Consider the following 25294-nt stretch of genomic DNA (forward strand, 5'->3'; position numbering starts at 1 on the left):
ATTCAAGGCACTCTGAAAAACGGGGAAGAGAAAGAGGAATCTACCCATTTGTCAAGCTTTGACCTCTGTTTTGTATGCTTATCACACAAAAAGGGTGGACAGAGCCAGTAGGCAGAACATGGTTCTTTTTTGCAACATGCCTGAGTACAAGAGCATTAACTAAGGACGCTACTCCCATACAAAATGCCAGGAGTAGGACATAACTAGTATGTTGCATGCCACAACCTCCCAACAAAACAGTTCCAATGGGTTCTCAAGCTGGGATCTGCTCAGCTTACAAAAAAAGTAATAAAATACAGATCTCACCAAGGGGATTGGTGGAGTTTCAGCTCTTCTGAGCTCCAGACTGCTTCACCAGTTTCCCAAATGGCCTTCCACTTCCTGCTGTTCTATGGCACAGCGGTAAGATCCCAAAGACCTCAGACGTCCCAACAGGATTTTCAGGGAGTAGTGTGTGGATTGGGCCATCCAACTAATTCACGAAAGGGGAACCAGGTTTGCATAAAAGATGCATCTGCTTTGTGTCATAGCTGTTACAAGAGCCCTGATTGATCCCAATGCCAACCATAACCAAGCACCTCTTCCTAGATCTTGCCCCAATCAGGCAAGGCCCACACCTTCCCACAGCTTTCTAAGATTTCTCCTCTTCTGGGTCTGCAGCAGACTGTTAATCGAAAACGCTTTCTTGCATAAATTTCTGGGCAGATAGAACTTTGACAAGAAAAATAAGCTGGCACATTTAAAAAATATAAAGAGATCCTAGGATTATCTGAGCATCTGCTTTCGTTCTTAAGTTGTCCTTAATATCTGAAGTTGCCAGATGGGTGTGGGTAGCAGGAAGCAGCAAGTTCTGATTATTGCTACTCTGTACTGTGCTAAATATTGTTTTCTGTTGCATAAGTCTTAATTTAAGATCCAATCAATACCTAAATACAGTGGTACCTCGGTTTACGAACAGCACATTCGGTTCACAAACTCCGCAAAACCGGAAGTAGTGTCCCGGTTTGCGAACTTTACCTCGGCCTAAGAACGGAATCTGAACGGTGGAAGGGCACCGGCGGCAGAAGGCCTCATTAGGGAAAGCATGTCTCGGTTTCAGAACGGTTTCAGTTTAAGAACAGACTTCCGGAACGAATTAAGTTTGTAAACCGAGGTACCACCGTACTTAGAATCTATTAGGCTCCTTTATCTCTATATATAAAAATGTAAACTGAGCATGTGGGTTACTGTCCACTTTTCTCAGAAACCGCTTCACCGATTCCGTTCAAATTTGAACACAACGTCCAAAGCGAATGTCCGAAGGCTCTTATAAGGTTTTCAAAGACAGATGCCACACCTCCGCCAGGTGAAACACCCAAAAAACCCTGTTCCAGAATGCACCACTCAGCCAAAAGTGCATGCTGGGAAAAGAACCAGGTTGCAAACCAGCGCCCTCTAGCGGTGGCTACACTGGTACTGCACCTATAGAACCTTCCCTCTCAACAGCACCTCGACTGCCGTTTACATACTAGGCCGAAGCCTTTACAGACTAGGCCGAATGGAGGTACTGACTCGCCTGGGTGGGGGTTGGGGGAGGAGGGGACGGGATAGGTCAGGACACGGTGAGACCAGTCAGAAGGATGACCTGGGGGTGGGGGGGAAGAGGGGGCGTGATACGTCATGGGACGGGACAGGTTGGGAATCACAGGGAAAAGCCAGGGGTGGGGGGAGGAGGGGGCAGGATACATCATGGATCGACACAGGGTGGTGGCAGTCACAGGGATTAGCCACAGCAATGCGTGGCAGGGCCAGCTAGTGGTTGTGTAAAAAAGGACTAGCTAAGATAACTGTTGGAGATGTGGCATTTGTCAAATATTTTAGAGGAGTTTTGAACTATATACCTATTGTATGGAAATTAACAATGGGGCAACCAGAATTGATTCCAAGTGCCCTAATGGTGGCCAAGAGAAACTGATGAACTGGAAGAATTAAAGATATGTAACCGAGTGCTTACAGATGTAGACTTTGGATATATATGACAACGTTTGGAATGAGTTTATGCTGAATGTAGTAGGCTATTAACATCTACATATGCATTAGGATAACACTATATCAATTTATTTAAGAATTTATTGCATATATATTGCATTTTTGCATATTGTTTCTCTCTCTTCCTTATACATATATTTGTTCTCCTCCCATCTTTTTTTCTCTGTATCACGTTATTTATAATAATTATTTTTTCAATAAAAATATTATTAATAATAAAAATATCTGTGTTATGCTACTGCTTTCTGAAGCCAGATCCCTCTTTGCAGGCTGGGTCCTGGGCACGGGTTCACCATTGGTGTGATCCAGAACAGCTGTTTAGATGTATCTTGTAGGCTAAACATTCCAGTTGGTGGAACACAGGCATTGCCTAAAGGGAGGGGGACCCTCCGGTGTCTGATCTCTTGCTATCAACGGGCTGATGGGAGGTGTGAGGGGGGGAGGCCCCACTGAGCTGACAAATGCCAGGCTTATCTCTGCCACCCAAATAGACCCTCATTAATCCGCACCACAGGTGGTGCCGAGTGGGGCTTGGCAGTGGGCAACCCACATCAGTGCCAGGCCTTGAACCCCACCCATGACATACGGTAGGAGGGGCAGGCTTGGAGGAGACACTTGGAAGGGTGGTTTCTCAGAACTACTCCAAAAATGCAATGGCATCCCTACACAGAAACCATTCTGCCTTAGAAACAGCCTGCAGTCGTGATTGTATGGCCAAATAATAATAGTAATAATAATACAGTGGAACCTTGGTTCTCGGACACCTTGGTACTTGAACATTTCGGCTCCTGAACGCCGAAAACCTGGAAGGAAGTGTTCCAGTTTTCGAATGTTTTTTGGAAGCTGAACATCCAATGTGGTTGTCGGCTATTGTTTCCGGGGCGCCTGCGACAATCAGAAGCCGCACCTTGGTTTTCAAACGTTTCAGAAGTCGAGCAGACTTCCGGAACAGATTACGTTCAAGAACCAAGGTACCACTGTAGTTTTATTATTTATACTCCGCACATCTGGCTGGGTTTCCCCAGCCGCTCTGGGCAGCTTCCAGCGCGAATAAAAATGTCAAACGTTCATAACCTCCCGATACAGGGCTGCCTTCAGATAACTTCTAAAAGTCAAATAATTATTTATCTGTTCGACATCTGACGGGAGGGTGTTCCACAATAAGGGTGCCACTGCCGAGAAGGCCCTCTGCCTGGTTCCCTATAACTTCACTTCTCGCAATGAGGGAACTGCCAGAAGGCCCTCGGAGCTGGACCTCAGTGTCTGGGCTGAACGATGGGGGTGGAGACGCTCCTTCAGGTATATTGGGCTGAGGCCGTTTAGGGCTTTAAAGGTCAGCACCACTTTGAATTGTGCTCGGAATCATACTGGGAGCCAGTGAAGATCCTTTAGGGCTTGCTTACATGTGAGGTAATTGGGGTGAATATCTACACATAGGTTGCTTCCAGAAGCGTCTTACCCATAGAGGCTAGTGGCACGGGGCGGCAGGGCGCCAAGTTCTGGAGGGCGCCAGGGAAGAGGTGGAGGCTGGTGGACATGGCACTTCCCGGCATCAGCTCGCCACCTTTGCCCTCCTCCGCCATGCCGCACCCGGAGCCTCCGTCTGCCGTGGCCACTGTGGTACGAAGCGGCCAGCTGAACGGGGAGGCGCTGCATAATAATAATAATAATAATAATAATAATAATAATAATAATAATTTATTATTTATATCCCGCCCATCTGGCTGGGTTTCTCCAGCCACTCTGGGTGGCTTCCAACAGGATATTAAAATACAATAATCTATTAAACATCAAAAGCTTCCCTAAACAGGGCTGCCTTCAGATGCCTCCGCCTCTTCCCCGCCAGAGGAGCCGCCCTCCAGCCGCTGCCCGCCTCCTCCACCCTGCCAGCAGCGCTGTCCTCCCTAAAAACCTCTGGGAAACGGGGGGGGGGAGGGCCGCCGCCGGAGGGAGGTTTGCACCACGGTGTCGGGTATGCTTAAGATGGCCCTGTTTGCTTCCCAGCTGCACAGTTGATAGCATTATTATTATTATTTATTAAATTTGTAGGGGTCGTCTTGTGGTGTTTGAAACTGCCCTCTGGTGGGAATGAAAGAGGCAGCGCAGAGAGAGAGAGAGAGAGAGAGAGAGAGAGAGAGAGAGAGAGAGAGAAAGAAAGGAAGAAAGAAAGGAAGGAAGGAAGGAAGGAAGGAAGGAAGGAAGGAAGAAACTGGTGGATAAGGGGTCTGTCTTCTGTGGCAGCTTGTGGTTACATCCTGCAATATTTAACCAGGGAATGCAGAAAACTTTCACATCCAAATAGGGCATGAATCTCTCTCTCTCTCTCTCTCTCTCTCTCTCTCTCTCTCTCTCTCTCTCTCTCTCAAAAATGTTTCTTTCAAGAGAACTTATCCGTGAGGAGTGAGTTTTCATGTCACAGATCTCCTGGCCCCATTCTCTCCTTACAATATACCCAATGTCGTCTCCCATTTTCAGCACTGTTTCTACTTCAGGTTAAAAAGCTTTTCACATACCAGTGGCTCCCATGAGACAATAGAACTTTGCATCCCAGTTCACAGGATAGATGCTTGAACAATATGAAATAAATTCCCTCTGTGCTTTTTGATTGCCTGGAGAATATTGACCAAGTTGGAACACGTGCAGAGGAAGGCAACCGAGATGATCAAGGGCAGGTGTAGGCAACCTAAGGCCCGTGGGCCGGATGTGGCCCAATCGCCTTCTCAATCCGGCCTGCGGATGGTCCGGGAATCAGCGTGTTTTTACATGAGTAGAATGTGTCCTTATATTTAAAACGCATCTCTGGGTTATTTGTGGGGCCTGCCTGGTGTTTTTACATGAGTAGAATGTGTCCTTTTCTTTCAAATGCATTTGTGGGGCATAGGAATTTGTTCACACCCCCTCCCCCAAATAGTCTGGCCCACCACATGGTCTGAGGGGCGGTGGGCCGGCCCATGGCTGAAAAAGGTTGCTGACCCCGATCAAGGGTCTGGAAACCAAGACTTATGAGGGAGCTGGGTATGTTTAAACTGGAAAAGAGGAGACTGAGAGGAGACATGATAGCCATCTTCAAAATATCTCAAGGGCTGCCACATAGAAGATGGCGGAAGCTTCCTTTCTCCTGCTCTGGAGGGTAGGACTCAAACCAATGGATTCAAGTTACAAGAAAGGAGATTCCGACTCAACATCAGGAAGAACTTTCTGACAGCAAGAGCTGGGGATTGGACTACTTGATGACTCTCGGGGTCCCTTCCAACTCTCCAATTCTATGGTTTTCAAAACCTCTCAAGCAGAATGTGTACAGTGTTACTTCTCAAAGTGATTAAAGTTTGCTTGGTTAAGGATGGAGATATAGACCACCTCAAAGTTGGCAAGTTCTATCATCAGATTTGTGCAAAATGAGCGAATACCCCTTTTTTAAAGTAACACTATTTATATTTTCATTAAGAGCAGCCGTTTAGGGCTGAAGACAGCGAGAGATTCCTGCTTGGGGGAGTGAACACACCTGCCATTTTTACTGCTGGTACACAGACTTTGGGGTCATAGCTCAGGGATAGGGGCACATAGGTTTACATACATTAGGTCCCCAGGTTCGATCCTGGGCAACTTCTCCGAGAGAGGGCTGGGAGAGAAGCTGCAGAGCTTTTGGGCTAAGTGGACAATGGTCTTAAAAGCTTTGTGAAAAGCAGCAGCTTATGTTTCACAAAACCTGTTTGACCAGGAAAGATGGCAACACAAAAGGGCACACATGTCATAAGGAGGTAGTGCCTGACTCCCTCTTTAACCTTTCAAGTTAAGGTAAGCTAGGACAGAAAACCCAGAAAGAGACTGTCTCCTTTTAAAAGGAAACTCCCGTTTCAAACAGCTCAGTTTACACCGACGCACGCGTCCCGCGAGCAAGCAAAGAAACAAGCGGGATTAGAAGTACATCTACTCAGGTTTTTTTTTTTAATTCAATATATTAAATATATATTAATAATTGGAAAAAGTCACATACTGGAAATTGGAAAGGAGGGATAGACAAATATAAATGTCAAAAAAAAAAAGTTTGGCAGACTTTACAATACAAAGTTATATACACAGAAAGGCAGAAGGTGTTGCAGGTTTAGGCTGAAGCACATTTCTCAGCGGCTCATACAGAAGACACCCCCCCTCCCTGTTTCCCCTCCTCTGCCATTCATTCAATCAATCAATCATCCATTCATCTGTATTTACAAAGCCAACATGCCGATCCTCTTATGTACAACTTTTACAAAAAAAACCAACAACACAAAAACACCATCCGACAAAACCGGGCTGCCACTGATGAAGCGCAGCAGGTGGGAGGAAGAAGCTGTTGGAGGGATATGTGCTTACTTACGGCAAAACTGCACTGCCACTTCCCCCAAGTTGCACCGAGTTCAAGATTGCAAGCAGCTTTTAAGCAAGGGAGTTTGGGGGGGGGGAACAAAACCTCATCCAGTTCCCATACTTGAGAGGGAATTCTTCGCCAGGGCCAGCAACATGGATAAAGTAAGAGAAAGCAATTCTTTTTTTTTTAATCCCTAACCAGCCTTGGACTATTTAAAAAAAATAACATTTTTTTTTAAAAAAAACACACAAAACACCAACATATTCCACATGTATCACACAAAGCTGATCTGTGCAACTGTATGGAATTTAGGTGTCGCATTGCACGTGGAGCCGTTGGCGGGTTACATGAGACAAGGCAGCATCATTTTAGGGATATTGTGCATGTAACCCTAGAAGGCACACTGGGATTCCCCCCCCTCCCCCAATCCCCACAAGGTTAAAAAAAAGAGAGAACACAAAGTCCAAAAATGTTGTCCGAAGTTCAGAGAGAGCGGAAGAGGAGAAGAGAGGAGGAGAGCAATGTCCCACTAAACTCCGAGATCAAAAAGGGTGGACTAAAGGAGAAAGAGGGGCGGCGTGATAAGGCTAGTGGCCTCCATCTTCCGACCACTAGGCTGAAAGTTTTTTAACATCCTCTGTAATGTCCTCTGGGGGAGAAAAATGTTCCTGCAAACTCCCCTCCAGATGATGGGGTGGCAAGGAAATCCAAGATCTGCCAGTTTCTGTCCATCTGCCACCACTCCCAAATATATATATATATATATATATAAAGCCACCCTCCCTCCAAACAGGAAGCACCGCCCATTTACGGCAGCTTCCTTCTTTCTTTCAGAGTCCTCAGAAAGGCAGCGTGTCCATGAATATTTTGTCCACAATGGGTGGCGGGGGGACCAGGTCCTCGAGCTTCAGGTAGAAGATGCGCTGGAGCCCTTGAGTGCAAAGGGTGCGGAGTTCGGGGAGCTTGCCCAGTAGCTTCGAGAGGCAGTTTGGGTGGAGCTGCTCGTTGGTGGTGGAAGTCACGTGGTCTTTAAGGCAGCTGACAATGCGGTTCTGGAGGTCTTCAACCTTCTTTGGCTCTTTTAACCCATGGCGGTCTGGTTTGGAGACGGGCAGGGCAGGGAGCAGGAGGAGATGGCGGCGGCAAGAAACGAAAAGGGAAGGAGCTGTTAAACACGGTAAGCGAACTAAGGCCTTCTCCCTGACGCAGTCAGACATGTTGGGCTCCCTAGGGTCCCATGTGTACAGGTGAAACTCAGGAAATTAGAGTACCGTCGAAAAGTGCATGTATTTCAGTAATGCAGCTTAAAAGGTGAAACCAATATATGAGATAGATGCGTGACATGCAAAGCAAGATATGTCAAGCCTTTATTTGTTGTAATTTTAATTATTTACCGTTAGGCGGGTCAATTATAAATGGAATGTTATTAATGAAATGTAATAGCGGTGTTTATTTTTGTATTCTTGTAACTATTTGTTTTATTACTGTGGGATTTCCAAAAGAAAACATTCGTAAAAATTAAAAGAAAAATAAATAATAATAAGTTGCATTACTGAAATAAATGCACTTTTTGATGATATTCTAATTTTCCGAGTTTCACCTGTATCTCATGGTGTTCTATGCTATCCAGGTGCCGGGGCGTAGCGTGGGGAGGACCAGGGGGGCTGTGGCCCTGGGCACAGATTTTTGAAAGGGCGCAAGGGGGCACAACGGGCGCCCCCCACAACAGGCTCCCTCCCTTGCCAAGCCACACCTGGGCTGGGCTATCAGGACTGGAGCGGCGGTGTCTTCCAGATATTGCCAGACTCCCCCTCCCAGAGCAAGTAGATCTGATCTATCCTTTTCTCTGAAGGCACCTAGAGATGTCACAAACTGATTGGGGGTCTTAAGCACCTCCCTTCCAGAGATCTGGAGCTTCCTGGATCCTGCCTCTCAACCTGCGCTTTCCGCAGCCTTACCCGTGCACCCCGGGAGAACCACCCCAGTGATGTGGGCACCGGGCTTACCTGTGATGATGACAAGCGCTGCAAGGCAGGAGAAGGAGGGCACATCGATGTTCATGCGGTGGAGGCTCTGGGAGAACTCAATGATGGAGTCGATCCACTCTCCAAAGCCTCGGACACACTGCATCCGATGCAATACCACCCCGTTGCAGAATATCAGCTTGCCTTCTTCTGGCTTGGACCTGAGAGAGAGAGAGCGCGCGCACTGTTTGAGTTGAAACTTGGACAGAGTGTGTCGGCCGCTGGAGGGAAGGGCATAAAGCCAGTGGGGCGAGCCATGGGAGTTTGCTGGGCAAAGTTGGCTTTGACTGGGCAGTTGGAGCTCATTCCCAAATGCTGCTGCTTCACTGGAACTCGGAATTCCGGGGTCACAAGCAGGCACAGCATTTGTTCCAGGCAGAGGTCTTGAGCCGAGCAGCCTCCTGAACTGGCTTGTGAAAGCCATGCCCGCTCCCACTGGGCTCTCCGACTCACCCACTTTGGGGCAAAAGCAGCACCTGCAGTCTTCTCTCTCCCACCATTCCCTTGTCTCAGCATGACACGTGGAAGCCCTTTCCTTCCAGAGTAAGGAAGGAAAGGAAGGAAGGAGAGACTGTAAACAAAGGCTTCCTTTGCTCACAACGTCCCTTATCAAATGTTTAAAGCAATAATGCTCAATTCAAGGGCCCTGGATCTATATATGGAGGATTCCCTTCTCCTCTCGACAAACGAGGCTGCATCTGTTTGTTTTATTTTGCCATACTGCCACAGTCCCAGCAACCCGATACGAGGTGACCTACTGAGCTTGCCCCAAATTTAGAACACTGTGGGTTTCGTACGGCAGCCCAGGCTGCTGCATGTTTACCTGTACGCTAGCCGGAGAATGAAGAGCTCCAAAAAAGCAGATTCCAAAAGCAGGTCTTGATCCTCTTTCGGAAGCTCTAGGAAGCCCTGGATCTTCTCTGCCCATTTCCGGATGACGTCCATCGAGCCTGTCAACAGGTCGTAGAACTGCTGCACATCCACACAGTCCTCCTTCTCAAACTGGTAGGAGACAGATTCCTGGAACTGGCGAGGGGAGGAAACAAGCAAAAAGGTTGAAGAGCAGACACAACCAAGCTCATGGCCCCCATGCCCCTGATAACACACACTTCTTTTGGGGAGGTGGAGTGGGGGGTGGAGAGACAGGCAGGAGGGTAGACTCTACCACCAGTACAATGCCATTCTCCTTGCTAGCACTGATAGAGAGGAATCTAGAGTGATGTACTCAAGACTCTCATTTGAATATCCAAATAATGCATCTCAAACTTAGAGATTACTAGTAACGGCGTAGGAGAGCTGAAAAAAATGCCAGTATATTTCACATCTGGCAACCATTGCACCTCTCGGGTTTCAGATAGCACATGGGTAGACGAGTCGAAAAATCCCGGGACACAGATTTTCATGGACCTCCCGCAGCTATGGTGGCTCATTTACCGGAAGCAATGTATTTAGCATTAACTCTGAAAGTGTATACTTGTTTCTGACCAAACTAAGCCTACTGATGTATATTTTGCTCTAGGAAGGCCTAGTTTGGTCAGAAACGAGTATACACTTCCAGAGTCAACACAAAATACATTACTTCTGCTAAGGTAAAAGTAAGAGGTAAAGGACCCCCCTGGACGGTTAAGTCCAGTCCAAGGGGACTATGGGGTTGCGGCGCTCATCTCGCTTTCAGGCCGAGGGAGCCGGCGTTTGTCCGCAGACAGCTTTCCGGCTCATGTGGCCAGCATGACTAAACCGCTTCTGGCGCAACGGGACACAGTGACGGAAACCAGAGCACATGGAAACACCGCTTACCTTCCTGCCGCAGTGGTACCTATTTATCTACTTGCAGTGATGTGCTTTTGAACTTCTAGGCTGGCAGGAGCTGGGACAGAGCAACAGGAGCTCACTCCGTTGCAGGGATTAGAACCGCCGACTTTCCAATCAGCAAGTCCAAGAGGCTCAGTGGTTTAGACCACAGTGCCACCCCCATAACAGCTAGTGTGTTGTGAAAATTTGTGTCCTGGGCTTTTTACACTCCTCTACCCACGTTCTATCTGAAACCAAAGGGGTGCATTGTTTGCTAGGTGTCATTCCCCCGCAACTCTCCTACCCCACTGTAGTGTATTCTCTGCTCAAGAGCCATTTCAAGTGTCTAGGCAGCTAATTTGGGGCTAGAAGGTATATCCAACAGCAACAAAAAAAACCACCCCTTCAGCTCAGGCAAGTTCCACTAACAGGATCTGAGGCATCTATTGGGAAGGGCTTCACCCTGCTGATTCCAGTTGCCTAGCACTTTGCTCCAAGTCATTTCTTGGCATGTTAGACTACCTAGGCACTTAAAATGGCACAATTATTTCAGGGCATTTCAGCCTGCCATGGGGCCATTTGGGGCATCCCACAAGGAACAAAGTACAAATGTGTTTCGTTTATCTGCCTGGCACATTCTCTCACCCCCCCTCCCCCAAAGTCAGCCACGAGTGCCACAGACTGTTGGAACGCAGATTAGTAAGTACCTTGGAATAATCAAGCTTTGTTGCGCTGGGTATGGAATCTATGTGTGCTCTCACAAGAGAGGAGATGAGGCTGACTGGAGAAGTGTCTTGAGTTTGCTTGGGTTTGGAGGGCAGACGACCACGCCGGCCTTTCAAGCTGTCCGTCCGCACCACTGAGGGAAGGAGGAAGTGAAAAAAAAGACACACATTCAGAGAGGTTGGGAGCAGAGACATGCGGGAACTGTCGACAGGACTAACCGTGGGGCTTTGGAAGGTTTTAATCGCAGAAGGGAATTTGGATCCCGGCCAAAGTGGAGCAGGCAATGGTCTAATTGCCGTATGCTAGACACGTTTCACAAGATGGTTGTACCTCTGGTTATGAACTTCATTCATTCCAGAGGTCCGTTCTTAACCTGAAACCATTCTTAACCTGGGGTACCACTTTAGCTAATGGGGCCTCCTGCTGCTGCCGCCATGTAATTTCTGTTATCACCCTGGGGCAAAGTTCTTAACCCGAGGTACTACTTCCGGGTTAGCGGAGTCTGTAACCCGAAGTGTTTGTAACCCAAGGTACCACTGTATTTCACAACTGCACAACAGAACGCGATACTTGTATTAAGTGGGTGACCTTTCTCGATGCTACTGAACTACAACTCCCATCATCTCTGACCATTGGCCATGCTGACTGGGGGCAGATGGGAGTTGGAGTCCCGCAGCACCTGGAGGGCTGCAGGTTCCACATGCCTGTTCGACATCTCCAGTGCTGGTCTTGGACAGTCAAAGGAAGCTTGCGACAAGAGTTGCTTCTCCTCCCCTCATGCTTCTGCGCCCTACGTGAAGGAAGGCATTGGAAGAATGCACATCTCTCCCTAGAGCTAAGTCACTTACATGTCCTCTCTCATTGGTTCTTTGCTCTGAATAATTCTGCTCCCGACCCCACCCTTAAAAAGCCCCAACCCCCCTTTTTGTAGTAGTTCTTGCTGGCCAGAATGAGGCAATGACAACGACACCAGCAGACTGTTGTCAGCTAGTGCATCCTGCCAAAACGTGTGGCATAGATCACATCAGCGTAGAACCTAATCACCCCTTAATCCTTCTGACAATTCACGGCTGAAGAGCAGATTTTCCTTACCGCTTCAATGGATATGGATGACTGCAAAATGAGATTTAAATCTGCCACAGTGATTGCGAGGACCGAACCCATTAAAGGCGGTTGCCTTGGGCAAATAATGCAGGCCGCAAGCCGATTAAACCCTGATCTTATTAACACTTTAACCTGCACATCAATCTCAACGAATAGGGACTTCTCTTACCTTCTTTGACCATTCCCACAGCAAGGCACTTCTGGAAACGACAAAACTGGCACCGGTTTCTCCTCCGTTTGTCCACAGGGCAGTCTTTATTGGCTAAGCAGATGTATTTGGCGTTCTTCTGTACAGTGCGCTACGGGAGACAGAACAGCAGCGGGGACGTTTAGGACTCATCACACGCATGCGCAAAACCACATAGGGCATCTCCAAAGCTTGGCGTGTCAAGAAAGACAAAAGGCCCGTGTATTTATTGCAGTGTTCCTACAACCCTGCCATTTCCAGTTTCACAAGGGTACGACACACCTTCCAGTCAAAGCTGTGCCTTCACATTTCTGCAGGTGGGTACTGTTAACATAATGCCACAGAAATGGGGTGATGAAAGATGGAAATGGCACTGAGCAGGCCTGACGTCAGAGAAACCGAAGCGTCCCTCTCTCCAAAGATCTGCAATTCCCTCACCTCAACCACTAAAAGTCTGAAAGGTCTTTGTTTGGTATGTATAAGATGCTGGGTCTTTCTGCATTCATGCAACTGGAGAACAGTTTAATGCAATATGCATTAAAAGGGGGGCAGGTCCGAGCTGCTACGTTTGAAGCTCTCAGCCGTGGGACAAGTTAGAAAGTCACACACCCCAAATGGGGCCATTCAAAATGCAAACCAAGCAGCTCTGGGTAGAGATCTGAGCGTTTTGAAGCAGCTGCGTGTTTGGTTTGCTGCACTTCCAGCCAAAAAATTATATAAATCTTGTAAGGAAACAAGCATTTACCATGCCGCCACCTCCTCCCGGCTACCTGAATTACAAGCAACGGGTCACATGGCCGCTTCAAAGCGACAGAGACGACACGGATCCCCACCATTCAAGTATTGGCCAAGTGAATTAGCTCGGAAAGTTTCAGGATTCAAAATGTCCCCAGCCACCCACCCACAGTTTTGCAGATTCGGAGACCTGGCCGTTTGACAATTGGCATGAGGCCATGTCTACCCACAAACAAGTTGGTATCACAGCTATTCCGTCGCCTTGGGTGAAATGGGGAGGCAAGCTGAGAATCTCCAGGGGAATTTCTTCCCCTCCGCTGCCCAGTAAGGACATTGTGATCAGCAAATGGAACCCGGTTAGTTTTGCCACAGCCAGATGATTACCAGCTTGTGGTAACATGGAGACGGGCTTTATCCTGGTGGCACCAGTGTTGCGCAATGCCCTTCTTGCCGAGATATGAGAGGCCCCATCAGTATTGGCATTCCGATGGATCCTGCAGACCCATTTGCTCAGGAACACATTTCCCTGAACTTCAACGTCTGATCTTATTGTTTCAGCTGTGTTTTGATTGTCATGCTTTTTAACTGCCTTGATTTATTGTATATTTTAATGACAGATGCTGCAATGCTCTTGTGTAATTTAATTATGCATAGATTTTATAACTGATTTCATAGTTGTAAAACTGCAGAAGCCATTTTGGCATATAAGGGTTAAAAAAACAAACAAACAAATTACTTTGCAGCATCTTCACAAAGCTACAGGTCCTGTGGAAGGAGCCATGAGACTTCAAGTGGCGCGAAACAAAAGAGGTTTGTAGTACAGATATGCCCTTAGACATATCTACTGTTTTTAAGTACCTAGACTTACAGGAGGGTGTTCAGGCACTGCCTCTCTTGTAGAAAATGCCAGGGTCCACAAATGTTGGCTTGGTTTGCAAGATCTGCTTGTGTTCACTAACTCCCTCTCTACTCCTCTGTCACTGAAGTTTTGTGTCCTGAAGTTTATCATCTGCAAGCTTATAAATGTACAAGTTTATAGTTTTCCAAAACTACAGTGGAAGTGGGAACTTTGGGAAACGGGGAAGAGGGTTGTGCTGTTAGCAGCCCAGCCTCCTCCTGGCCACAGGCACTTGCTCCAGAGTTAATACAGTTAATCCAATTAAATTGTTTTTATTAATTTTTTGTTGCTTGGTCTATGTACCAGTGTTTCCCAACCTTGGGTCTCCTCTCCAGCTGCTTTTGGACTACAGTTCCCATCATTCCTGACCACTGGTCTTGCTAGATAAGGATGATGGGAGTTGTAGTGCAAAAACAGCTGGAGACCCAAGGTTGGGAAACACTGGTCTATACGCTACTGTGTTTGATTAATTTGCTCTTGTTATTTAGCGATTGCAGTGTTGGTTGTTATTGAGCATGGTGCTGATAACGTCAAGGCTGCAGGTTCGATCAATATATGGGACAGCTACATAGCAGGGGGTCAGACTTGATGTTCCTCAGGGTCCCTTCCAACTCTATGGTTCTATTATCTATTATAAGCAGAATACACAATATATTAAATCAACTTAACTCGACTCCAGAGAGAATATTTGCAGCGAGGAGGAAGTTCTCAGAATTCCCCTGCTGAATTCTCAGAACCGGAATCAGGGTAGGTCTTTTCTTGGCCAGGAGATCAATAGTGAGGCCTTAATACTTAGACCAGGCATCCCCAAACTTCGGCCCTCCAGATGTTTTGGACTACAATTCCCACCTTCCCCGACCACTGGTCCTGTTAGCTAGGGTTCATGGGAGTTGTAGGCCAAAACATATGGAGGGCCGCCGTTTGGGGATGCCTGACTTAGAGACTGCTTGGCTACTTAAGCATCTCCCCAAACTTTCAGCTCAGAGCCAGGGCCTAGCCCAGGGACAAGTAGCATATGGCCCTCCAGATATTGTTGGACTACAACTCCCATCATCCCTTTGACCACTGAGCCAGGCTGGCTGGGGACAATCAAAGTTGGAGTCCCACAACCTCTGGAGGGCCACAGGTCTCCCTCCCACCCATGCCTGCTCTGGTCTATTTACTTGTGGGAGATGTGTGCAGCCTTTCGCTTGCAGCATAAAGGAATTCTGCACTCTAGGAAAGACCCCCCATTCCTAGCTGTTGTGGGTTTAATTGTGGAAAGTCACCAGATGGAACAAATGCGAACTTTTCAGCCTTTGAGAGATGGAGGGCTTCCCAAAGGTCCCATAGCCTGCAGAAAGCTCATCTCCAACCTTCCAAAAATGCTCTTGCCACCTACCCCTGTGAGGGGACAGAGAGCTCTCACAAAGACCTCCTTTATTTGGAGAGGCCAGGGAAAGGTCCGATGACTCATCCCTGTAGCAGTCAACAGCAGAGGCTTCCTCCCGCTCTCCTCCTCCTCCTCCAAAAAGGACACACTGAAGTCCCAGCATTCTTTGCACTGCCTCTAGAGACACATGGAGGACTGGAATGCCTTTCCTAGCGGCACCCAGCACCCAGAAGCAGTGTACACACTCCATACATTTAAAGCACATGACTCCCCCCCCTTTTTAAAGTATCCTGGGAACTGTAGTTTACTGTTTCATAGAGCTATTCCCAGCACCCTTAACAAGCTACAGTTCCCCTAACCCTTTGGAGAGGGGGAGTTAAGTGCATTAAACGTAGGTGTAGCCTGAAAAACACCGCCACCAGCACATGAGAATCGTCTCAGTTTTGAGGGTGAGCCAGAAAGCCCTTCTTACCTTGAAAAACCCCTTGCAGCCTTCACAGGTCCGGACACCATAGTGTTGGCACGAGGCGTTGTCTCCGCACACGGCACAGCGCCCCTCGTTGGACCCCGGGCTGCGCCCCTTGCTTGGCGAGAGCGAACTGTCCATTAAGCCGGAGCCGTCCAGGACCGGCGAGGCCTGGCTGAGCGGCAAAGGGGAAAAGCTCACCGACGAGGAGGGTTGTGGGAGGGAGAAGACGTCTCCGTCCACTAAGTGCTGGTGGGCGGGCGGCTGCATCTTCAGCGGGCTCTGCGGGGGGACCCCGGGGCTGTGAGCTGAGGGGCCGAAAGAGAAGTAGGACGGCTGGGCGGAACTACTTTTCGGAGGCTCCGTTGCCGCCGACGCCCAAGGCCTCATGCCCTCGTAGGCGTGCGTAGGGGAGTAGGCCCCAAAGGAGTTCTCCCAAGATGGCCCCTGCGAAGTCTGGTAGCTTGGCGTGGAAGGGGATGGGACGGAGCAGGGGCTGCCATAATAGTCCGAGCCACTCGAGGACATAGTCTCGTCCAGCTGGCTGCTGAAGGAGCCGGGGTAGCAGCCGTACACTTGGAAATCCTCCAGCTTGAAGGAGGCGGCAGTCGGGTTGGGGGCTGGGATCTGGTAGAGGAAAGCGTCAAATTCGCCGGTGTAATTGTCCATGAAGGTGCTGAAGCTGGGCAGAGAGGTGGCGGCGGCAGTGATCTCTGTGTTAACCAGGTCCATGGTGGGTTTGCCAAGCTCGGGGGTCAAGAGGTCCGCTGGGTAGCGCTCACAGGGGCCTCCGCTCTGAAGCAAGCTCCCATATTGGGTTTGGATACAGGGCATCTCTAGGAGGAAAGGGGAGGGGAGAGGGAAAAGAGAAGAGAGTCGGCTGTCAGTTATGGGATAGTCGGTCGTACAATATCCTCCGAGAGGGAGCAGCTGGCCCACTAGAGCAACTGGAGCACTGCCCCACCAATCTCAGTGTGACCTCAGCCAGCCCCGTTGCCTTATGCACAGCCCAGGCGAGTGGTATTGTCTGTTGTCGTCTTCCTCTTTAATTTCAGCATTGCCCCCTTGTAGAACTCTGTCGGATGGGGGCAAACTTTGTGAGAGTTGGTTGGCTCTGCCTGTCATTAGCCCCGCCCGCACCTATTGTTGACTCTCTAGCTCCACCTGCTGTTGGCCTCCCTACCTCTCACCCAACCTAGTATAGAGATACATCCCGTGGCTGGTTAGCAGGAGAGGTCAGTGGCTAAACGGCTGCTATGAAAGCGGAAGGGGGAAAGGGAGCCCCGCCTAACAGAGGTTGCTGTTGATGAGCAGGGCTGGCCCAATATGTTTTTGCCACCTGAATCAAGGGATAAGATGCCACCCCCTGTCCCCACACCAGGCATAGATGCTAACAGGATCAACAGCTGAATCCTGCATCCTGACAATATAGGTGAAGCATCTGAGGGTAGCAGGAGGGTTGCTGGGGTGTGTGTGTGTCACATGACACACAAGAGCCTGGTTCTCCAACACCTTGCAGCTGCCCCCAACGATTGCCGACTTGTTATGCCCAATGGTAGGGCCTGTCCAATGGTAGGGCCTGCCCTGCTCACATGAACGGTGTGCTCATCTCATCAAAATCTTGGCCCCCATTCATGCAAACAGTTTCTTCAGTTTCCCATTCATGTAGGCATGCCAGCCATTTTTTGTTCATGCAAAGGAACCAAGCAATGAAAGCAAAAAAGGTATGGAGTACCCTGCTCAAAGGAGGCCTTTACACATTTGTGGGGCACCTTTTGTTCATGGGAGGAAGGAAGAGGGTATGAAGCATGGCGCCTCCTAAGCTTGCATTGGAGGAAATTGTATCCTGTATTTTCATCTTGTGAACCATTCTGGGATCTTCGGATGAAGGGCGGTACAGTAGATAAATTTAATAAACAAATAAGCAGGAAACAGCTAAGCACAAACTCTGGGCATTCCTAGAGATACCCATCTCCTTGGGGTAATAACAGCACTTTGGGTTAAATGAAAACACCTCCACTTGCTTTTGTAAAATGCACGGTGCCAGCATTTTACTGGGTGCCACTGTCGACTAGAGGCAGATGCAACATGCACCCAACTATCCAACTTAAAAGAGAACTGTCAGGGATTGCTCTTTTGCAACATCTAGTCTCTGACAGTAGCCAGCCAGACACCCCTAGCTAACAGCATGAACAAGGTCTGCAGATCTAGCTGGTTATGGGGCATTGTGCATGACGATTCTCATTGTTGGCGAAAAGGCACCAGAATTCTTAAAGGATTTATTTCCTAGCCGTCTGAGCCGATATCCAACAGGTGCATGATTCAACAGGTGGAAAGTCACAATAGGAAAGACCCTCCTGTTGTTTGCATCATGACTGTTGTGCGTGGGCGATGTTTATTGTTCCTTGCCTAATAGGAGGCATGCAACTGGGGAGCTCATTTCCACTCTGATTCTTCCACCTTGCACAGATTTGCTGGGAACCTGCTGTGGGCACAAGCCTTAGGCAACAGTTTCCTTGGTAATGCGGAGAATGCGACCGACAGCACAACTGGGCAACCAACCAACACAGGATCCTTTTAACTTTGAAGCTGAGACGATAATCCTGGCTTGTGCCAACAGAGGATGTGCTTCAAAGGCAAGGAGGAAAACAAAAATCACATCGCCCCACCTCCACCAAAGCTGCCCCCCAAAAGCCAGCTTATATAGGACCCAGGAGGCATGCCTAGCACCATGTTGGAGCAAACGCATGCTCCTTCAGGGAATGGGATATGCTTGTTCACACTATTTACTTCCTTGTGGAGGGCCACATGGGCTGCCTGAAGCTGGCTCACCAGCGCAGGCATTTGGATGGGGATCACAGGATTGTAGAGTTGGAAGGGACCCCGTGGGTCATCTAGTCCAACCCGCTGCAATGCAGGAATCTCAGTTTAAGTATCCATGACAGATGGCCATCCAACCTCTGCTTAAAAGCCTCCAAAGAAGGAGAGCCCACAACTTCCCGAGGGAGAGCGAGCGAGAGGGGATGAAATATAAATAAATAGGAGGAGGAATGGGAAAATAGACGCCTTCCCATTTGGGCGTCACTCCTGTGGTTGAGGACAAAATGGAGATGCCAAAAGGCATTTGTGAAAGGAGCCATATTCTGGAAGTGAAGGGACAGCAAAGGAACATGGGGAGAAGTTTTAAGAACTTTTTAGCCCAAACGCAAAATGTAGTTTCCAAATGGGGTTGAACCAGGGCTGGGGAAACTGTGGCCCTACAGATGTTGCTGGAGCACAACTCCCATAATCCAGGAATTATTGGGCCAGGGCTGGTGGGAGAGTCCAACAACACTGGGAGGGACACAGATCCCACAGCCTTTTTTCTTTTAACAGACAAGACCACCAAGTTACTGAGGCTGGACTCAAGTCCTTGACTGATGTTGTTTCAAGATACCGCAATGCTTGGGACTTCCCAAGTGCATATCCAGACCTTCAGCTTTTCCTTTCATCCTAATCTTCCCCAATTCCAGGTCTCTCAATATTCCCACAATCCAAAGTGTGGAACGTAACAGCAGTGTGGACTTAAGTGCTCTCGGATATTAGGCGGTTTCCTTCCTATCAAGAAAAGAGCTGGGCTTGGAAACTATAATCCATAGTCAGATATCACTAACAGTAAAGGTAGTTCACATGCATTTTTCTTTTCGCTTCCTACACCCTTAAAGATGGATAGCACACCTACAAAACTGAGAGGAAAATGCTGCCGTTTTGCAAAATTTACTTATCTCGTAAGATTTAGATTCTAGGAAGGGGAAAGCTTGAAAGACATGATTGCTCCACGCATCCCTCATATGCACATAATGAAGAGGAAGATTGTAAAAAAGAAGGGGGGGAGAGGATTATCTGTTGAGTCACACCTTTGCCTGATCACTGGTCACCCTGACCTTAAAAAAGTGCTTGTTCTTGAAGGGCTGCTCTTATCTCTTGAGGCTCAGCTGGGCAGCAATTTAAGCACTGACAAGATATAATAAATCAGGGTGGGGGAACTGCCTTTACCCCCCCCCCCAAGAGGCAGCCTCAGGTTGAAAGTACGCTCTGTGGGGGTTTAACAGCAAATCCCCCCCCCCCCCGTGGAAGAGGAGGAGACGTATCAGAAGTTTTTGGCACAGGCGAAAACCAAGACAGTAAGCAAGTTGCGGCAAGTTGATAATGTCATTCATATCACAGACCTTTAAAGGTTAGATTCTGTTTGGTGAAGGAGCTGCTGCTTTAATGGGCAGTAAAGGATTATGGAATGCAGAGACACACAGGGTTCCAAGGACAAGGTTAAGGAGCTCTCCTTGGTGGGAAACCAACTCTTCTTTGGTTGCAGTGGTGCTGGGATAACTGTGGCTACTGACCGGTCAGAACCACAATCCCTCTGTTAAGCTGCTGTTGGTTCAGCTGGCCTCTGGAAAAGAAAGTTCTCCCACCGAACTGAACCAGGCTGCCCTCCTTGCTTGCCCAGTTTAGAAAGCGTGCCAGGTAGCACACGCCACATCCCTGTGGCAGAGCAGAGAACCACATGGGCAGAGGAAGCTGATGGAATGGAAGGTGCTTCGGCTGTAGCAAGAACAGGTCACAAAGATGGGTCCATTTCGGTTACCTGAGTGGGCACCCAAATGTTGCCCTTTGCAACACACTTCCTTGCAGGGCAGAAGCAGCCCCCAGGGTTTCTAACAGTTTATCAGTCCAGTGGCTTTTGCACAAGGGAGTTGCCATCACCACTGTTAGAAATTCAGATCTATAAACTAGGCGCCAAATAGCTCCCCTAATCCAAGATTGCAGCCACCAAAACGGAATGTCTAGTTGCCATTTTGGGGCAAGACGGCTCTAAAGTCGTATTTTTTCAAACGATGGACTGACTGTGATGTCAGTTGAACACCTGGCTTGATCAGAAGACAACCTTGAGATAGCTTAAGAACTTTGAGAACTTAAAGAAAAGCCACTTGATCCAGAGACAGTCCACATATCTATTGGCCTATTCCTATCTCTTTTTCTTAATGGTGACACAGACCATTCATAACACAAGAATATTCTCCCTAACTGTGAGCAAGGCAGGGGGGTGGGGTTAACTGAAGACAAGCTACAGCATTTAACTACAACATTGTTCACTGCTCCAGCTCAGGCTGCAGAGGAAAAGCGTTTCGGCTCCTGAAATTCATTCCGATTGCGCAGATAAAATGTAACTGATAGAAATCTACAGGATGTGGTATTAGTGTGTAAAAACAGTCAAGATCCCGTGATCCCCAGGCACAAACCTCCAGATGGTGGAAATGTCAGACGCCTTCCTGGCACCCAGGCATCTTCAATTGGTTGCAAGTGGCCGTTAGTCAGGTGCAAAATGCGCCTGGCGCCTGGCTAATTTCAAACACTGATCAGGGCCAAAGGTTCCATTTGCCCAACAAGTAAGTGGGCTAGCCCCAGTCGATTGCTTTCTAAAGAAGAACCTTCTCTGCTTGATACCAGTGTGCTGCCACACTCCCCGCTTCCTTGCTGCCCCATAGGCTCGCTATTCTGCTGCCCTAAAAATAGAACCCTGGTACTTAATTGTTAAAGCTTGTTAGGATTTACAGTGCTCTAACACAGCAACAGATGCTACCCTGGGCTCTTCCTTGTGACATAGTATTTATTAGCTCTCTTCCCCCCCAGAGGACGGCCTGACGTCTGCAAATGCAAGAGGGCCATCTCCCTTGGTAGTACAAATCGAGATAGTTCCATTACACTCGCTGGAGATCAAATCTCAGGGATTGTGGCTGGGATGGCAAAGATGACAGCCAATACCACTGGGGCTTCTCAAACAAGGGGGCCTCTTAGCAAAAGGAGGAACGGGGAAAGAAGGCTGCAAGGTGAGAGCAGCAGTCGAATGGTGTGACAGATAATGCTAACTTTCTATTGATATTTCTATCTATAGACTGAAGGAGGCCTGGGGCACTTTTTCATATCCCAGGCAATGTGGTCCCCTCCTAACGTTGCTGGACTGCAATTCCCATCATGCCTGACCCTTGCCTTTGCTGGCTGCCGGCGTTGCTGGTGTTTAACACCACCAAGAAGTTAGTACACCTTGGCTACCCCAGGTCCAGAGGTTGATCTACTTAGGTGAGACAAGCAGCCGTCACAGGTCTAGGAAAAGGGAACGCATCATTGAGAATGCTCTGAAAACACATTAAACTTGGACAAGTCAGGAAGTCAGGGGTCAGGAAATACTCCCTGCAACTCCTGCCCTGCCCCTAAGACTCTAAAGGAATCCCACAGCTCCACACTTGCCTCCTGTAGGGATTTCATACGTTTCCTTACCATCTACTATGTATGAAGAGCTTTCGAAAGGTAGCACAGGAGATTCTCTGGATTCTCTAGCAGCCCTTCCAACCAGCCACCATAGCCGTGCCTTCCAAGAGTGTTGGTGTATAAATGCTGAGCAGGTGACATGCTCGATGCTACTCTATGATTTTTGCTCAAGGCAGAAAAGCAGGCCAGCAAGGGGTTTCCTGGCCAGGTGGCACGCAAAACATGCCAGTAATACCACACCCACAGTTCATCCCCTTTATGACCGTTACCAGCATGACGCGGGGTAGGTAGTCATGGGTTTTAACAGTGAAGACTATTCTCACAACCTTCTTTATGTCTATCCTGCTGCCAAGACATAGGGTTGCATTCAGCTAAGTTGCACTCAGAGCAGACCTATGTAAATGAACGTGCATGGCTGCATTAGGTTCATTAATTTCAGGGGTTCTACCTTTTATGTTTTTACAGAGAAGCTTGGATACACCAGCAGAGGTTCTGCAACTCTTTCCCAAAGCAGGATTTCACCTTGCTCTTTGGGATGCTGCAGAAAAAAAACACCTTTTGTGTTCTTGCAAACGCTGGACCAAAACTCTTCCCCCAAAGCCTCAGGGACCAGCCAACTGAACTGTGGGAAAAACCGGCCATTTGTGTGTTGCACTAAGGGACTCACAGCATCCAACGGGGGCTCTGTAAGTTGCACAGTTGCCTCCAACAGAGGCTCCAAATGCTAGCAGCTTGCTTTGCCTGTGTGCAACGGCACTCTGTGTACGGCTTCTTCCACATAGCCCTCCCCAGCCGTCCAAGAACAGTTAATGGGTGCAGTCTTTCCATAACAACGCATTCACCTCCCCAGCTCAGCCAGCCCTTTTCAGAGCCTTCTTGTTTTCTCAAACACAAATGGCTTCTGTGACACATCGCAAACAAGCAACGGAGGCATGGCTACCTCTTGTACATTCGTGGGCTTGCTTGCTTTTTAAATTTTTTTTGCAGACGGACATATCTTGGTACAAGTTGGCCTCTCTTGCATTTCACAGCTTGGGCATTCAGGTGCCGCGCCTCCACATTCCTTGTTTCAGAGAAAGACAGACACCAGGAAGCATAAACTACCTTGAAGCACATCTGGATAAATCTCATTAGTCTCAGTGGAGTTATTCCAGAGTTAGCTGACTGAGGATTGATGCCTTTAAAAAAACAAACAACCAACTACATTGGTGTAGTTGTTCTGGGTTAGACAGATCATCGCTCAAGCCCAGCAAACTGTCCCCAACAGTGGTCAGAAAATCTGAATGCTGTATGCTGGCTAGTGTATGGAGGGGGCCAAAGATTTCATACCTCTTATTTAGAGAAATCAACTGGGCACTAACAATACAACCCACTAGCTCCTTGCTTAAAATATTCCCTGCATTTACAGACCAGACTGCTCAAGAGCACCCCCTGCCGGAAAGCCAAAACAGTAACGATGGATCGCTGTCTCTGCACATGATTACGTTGGTGCAAATTAACCATGGAAGGGTTCCTAACTTTGGAACCGAAAAGAGTAGCTGCTGATGCTCCTGCATGTTTTAAAGCTGAGGTGGCTTACAGATATCAAGGGGGCTTGGAACAATGAATGCATTTTTTTTACTGTCGGTTTGGAACATATGGGTGAGGTTATCGTCCCACTCTAGGGGGAAAACCCTCACTGTTTATTGGCCAAGACGTTCCAGCGATAATTGTTGGAAATCATTGCTTGTGCTCAAGCCCACCTGAAGGAGGCGGGTGCAGGTTGAGTCCATCCCAGGTGTACAACTATCTAGTGGTATTACAGATGGTGGCCACACACTCCCCCTCCCCATGCCTTTAACAGCTATGCAGAAGGCAGAAATCTAACAGGTGAAGCTTCATACAGTTACATGGATGGTATGATGAGGAAAGCTACGCCTGAAAGACTTCTGAAGACGTGGACACGGCAATCAACTCTGTACTCCATGCTGTCAACAGGACACACACACAACACAACACACACACACACAAGCTTCCAATAATTAGAAACCAAACACAAAGTTATTGAGCTGTCAACATCAGATTTCAAGAAGTCCAGATCAGCCACCTGGGATTTCCCCCAGTTCTGATTGTCAGGCAATTTGCCACTTGCTTTAGCCTACCAACAGCAATTTCTCTTAATGGGAAGGTATTTGGATGAGATGCAATGAAAGTAGCAGGTCCCTTTTGTAACTGGGGTTGCATGCATCTTTACCCCTGAATCCAAAGGGACTTCTGACCAAGTAGACAACTTCGGGATGGCATCCTCGTTATTGAACACCACTTCCACAGCTCATATTAAACTATGATTAAATCCCCCATTATATAATTTGCAGCTGGTAGCTTAAACTGATTCATGCACCTAAGGTTTTTCATGTTTTCTCCATCTTACGTGCAGAAAGTTGATGTGGCCCGGAAAAGAAGGTGCCCGAGATGACTTTGGAACCATGACAAAAAAATGAAACCCGCAGTGAGCTGGCTCCTCAGCCTTTGAAGTCTAGCGCACCAACTTAGAAACAGGAGGAGACCCGGGGAGCTGTGAAAAAAACAGGCTGCCAGGTGCTCGAACTTGATGCTGCACCTGTTGCTCAGAGCATGCCAGGAACTGCAAGCCCCTAAGAAGCCACATGAAAGAGGCCACGGTGGAGGAGCCCTCCCTGATTTACGCTCCTCAGCACCTGTGCTGACAGCAAGCGGCTTTGCAAATCAAAACTTACTATTATTATTATTATTGAAAGAAGAGCATCTCTTTTGAGAAGCAGGGGGAAAAAATTAGACAGATAAGAGAGTGCTTCCAAATCTTCCCTCTGCACACTTTGCACGTAAACAGTCCCCCCCCCTTTCCATCCCGAAGAGGGATTTCTGCGTTCAGGAAACAAGGACAGGACCAGCAATTTGGCTTTATGCACTGCAACAAAAACTTCTCCAACCCAATTAGGATCAAATATCCCCGGGGATACTCTGCAAAGGCTTTACCTCACACAGACAAGAATCTGGCACAAACAGCTCTTCCTCAGTGGCCTCAGAATAAGGAAATAAATTTGAAGTCATGGAGAAACCTGTACTGGGGGCTGGGCACATCCAGCCTGATAAAGCAAACTTCTGCCTCACTGGAGAGCTGCAGGTGCCTAACAAATCAGTGGCTACCTCAACCAAGACTGAACTCCTTGTTTATTTCCCTCTCTCCAAAATACGGAGTATTTAAAAACCAAACCATGCTACCAGCCTTGCAATAAAACCTTGCAAGGGAACAGTCTTCATTATTCAGAGCCCACTGAGGCGGGCTGCACA

General features: G+C 48.2%; 1 protein-coding gene across 3 annotated transcripts in view; it reads right to left on the minus strand.

Annotated features, from left to right (window-relative positions):
* Nucleotides 1–5943: 5943 nt before the first annotated feature.
* The window catches only part of NR4A1 (nuclear receptor subfamily 4 group A member 1), a 38661-nt gene continuing 19310 nt past the window's right edge, over nucleotides 5944–25294 (minus strand). For all 3 annotated transcript variants that reach the window (XM_060272031.2, XM_088662938.1, XM_035103454.3), the window contains exons 2-7: nucleotides 15686–16515; nucleotides 12191–12320; nucleotides 10899–11050; nucleotides 9224–9426; nucleotides 8383–8561; nucleotides 5944–7472 (exon numbers count right to left, since the gene is read on the minus strand). In XM_060272031.2, the coding sequence (XP_060128014.1) occupies nucleotides 7216–7472; nucleotides 8383–8561; nucleotides 9224–9426; nucleotides 10899–11050; nucleotides 12191–12320; nucleotides 15686–16515 (1751 nt within the window). In that variant the 3' untranslated portion in view covers nucleotides 5944–7215. The remainder of the gene's footprint in view (nucleotides 7473–8382; nucleotides 8562–9223; nucleotides 9427–10898; nucleotides 11051–12190; nucleotides 12321–15685; nucleotides 16516–25294) is intronic.

The sequence above is a fragment of the Zootoca vivipara genome, chromosome 2 (genome assembly GCF_965207765.1).
Source record: "Zootoca vivipara chromosome 2, rZooViv2.hap1.1, whole genome shotgun sequence".
In the NCBI taxonomy this organism is placed as follows: Eukaryota; Metazoa; Chordata; class Lepidosauria; order Squamata; family Lacertidae; genus Zootoca; species Zootoca vivipara.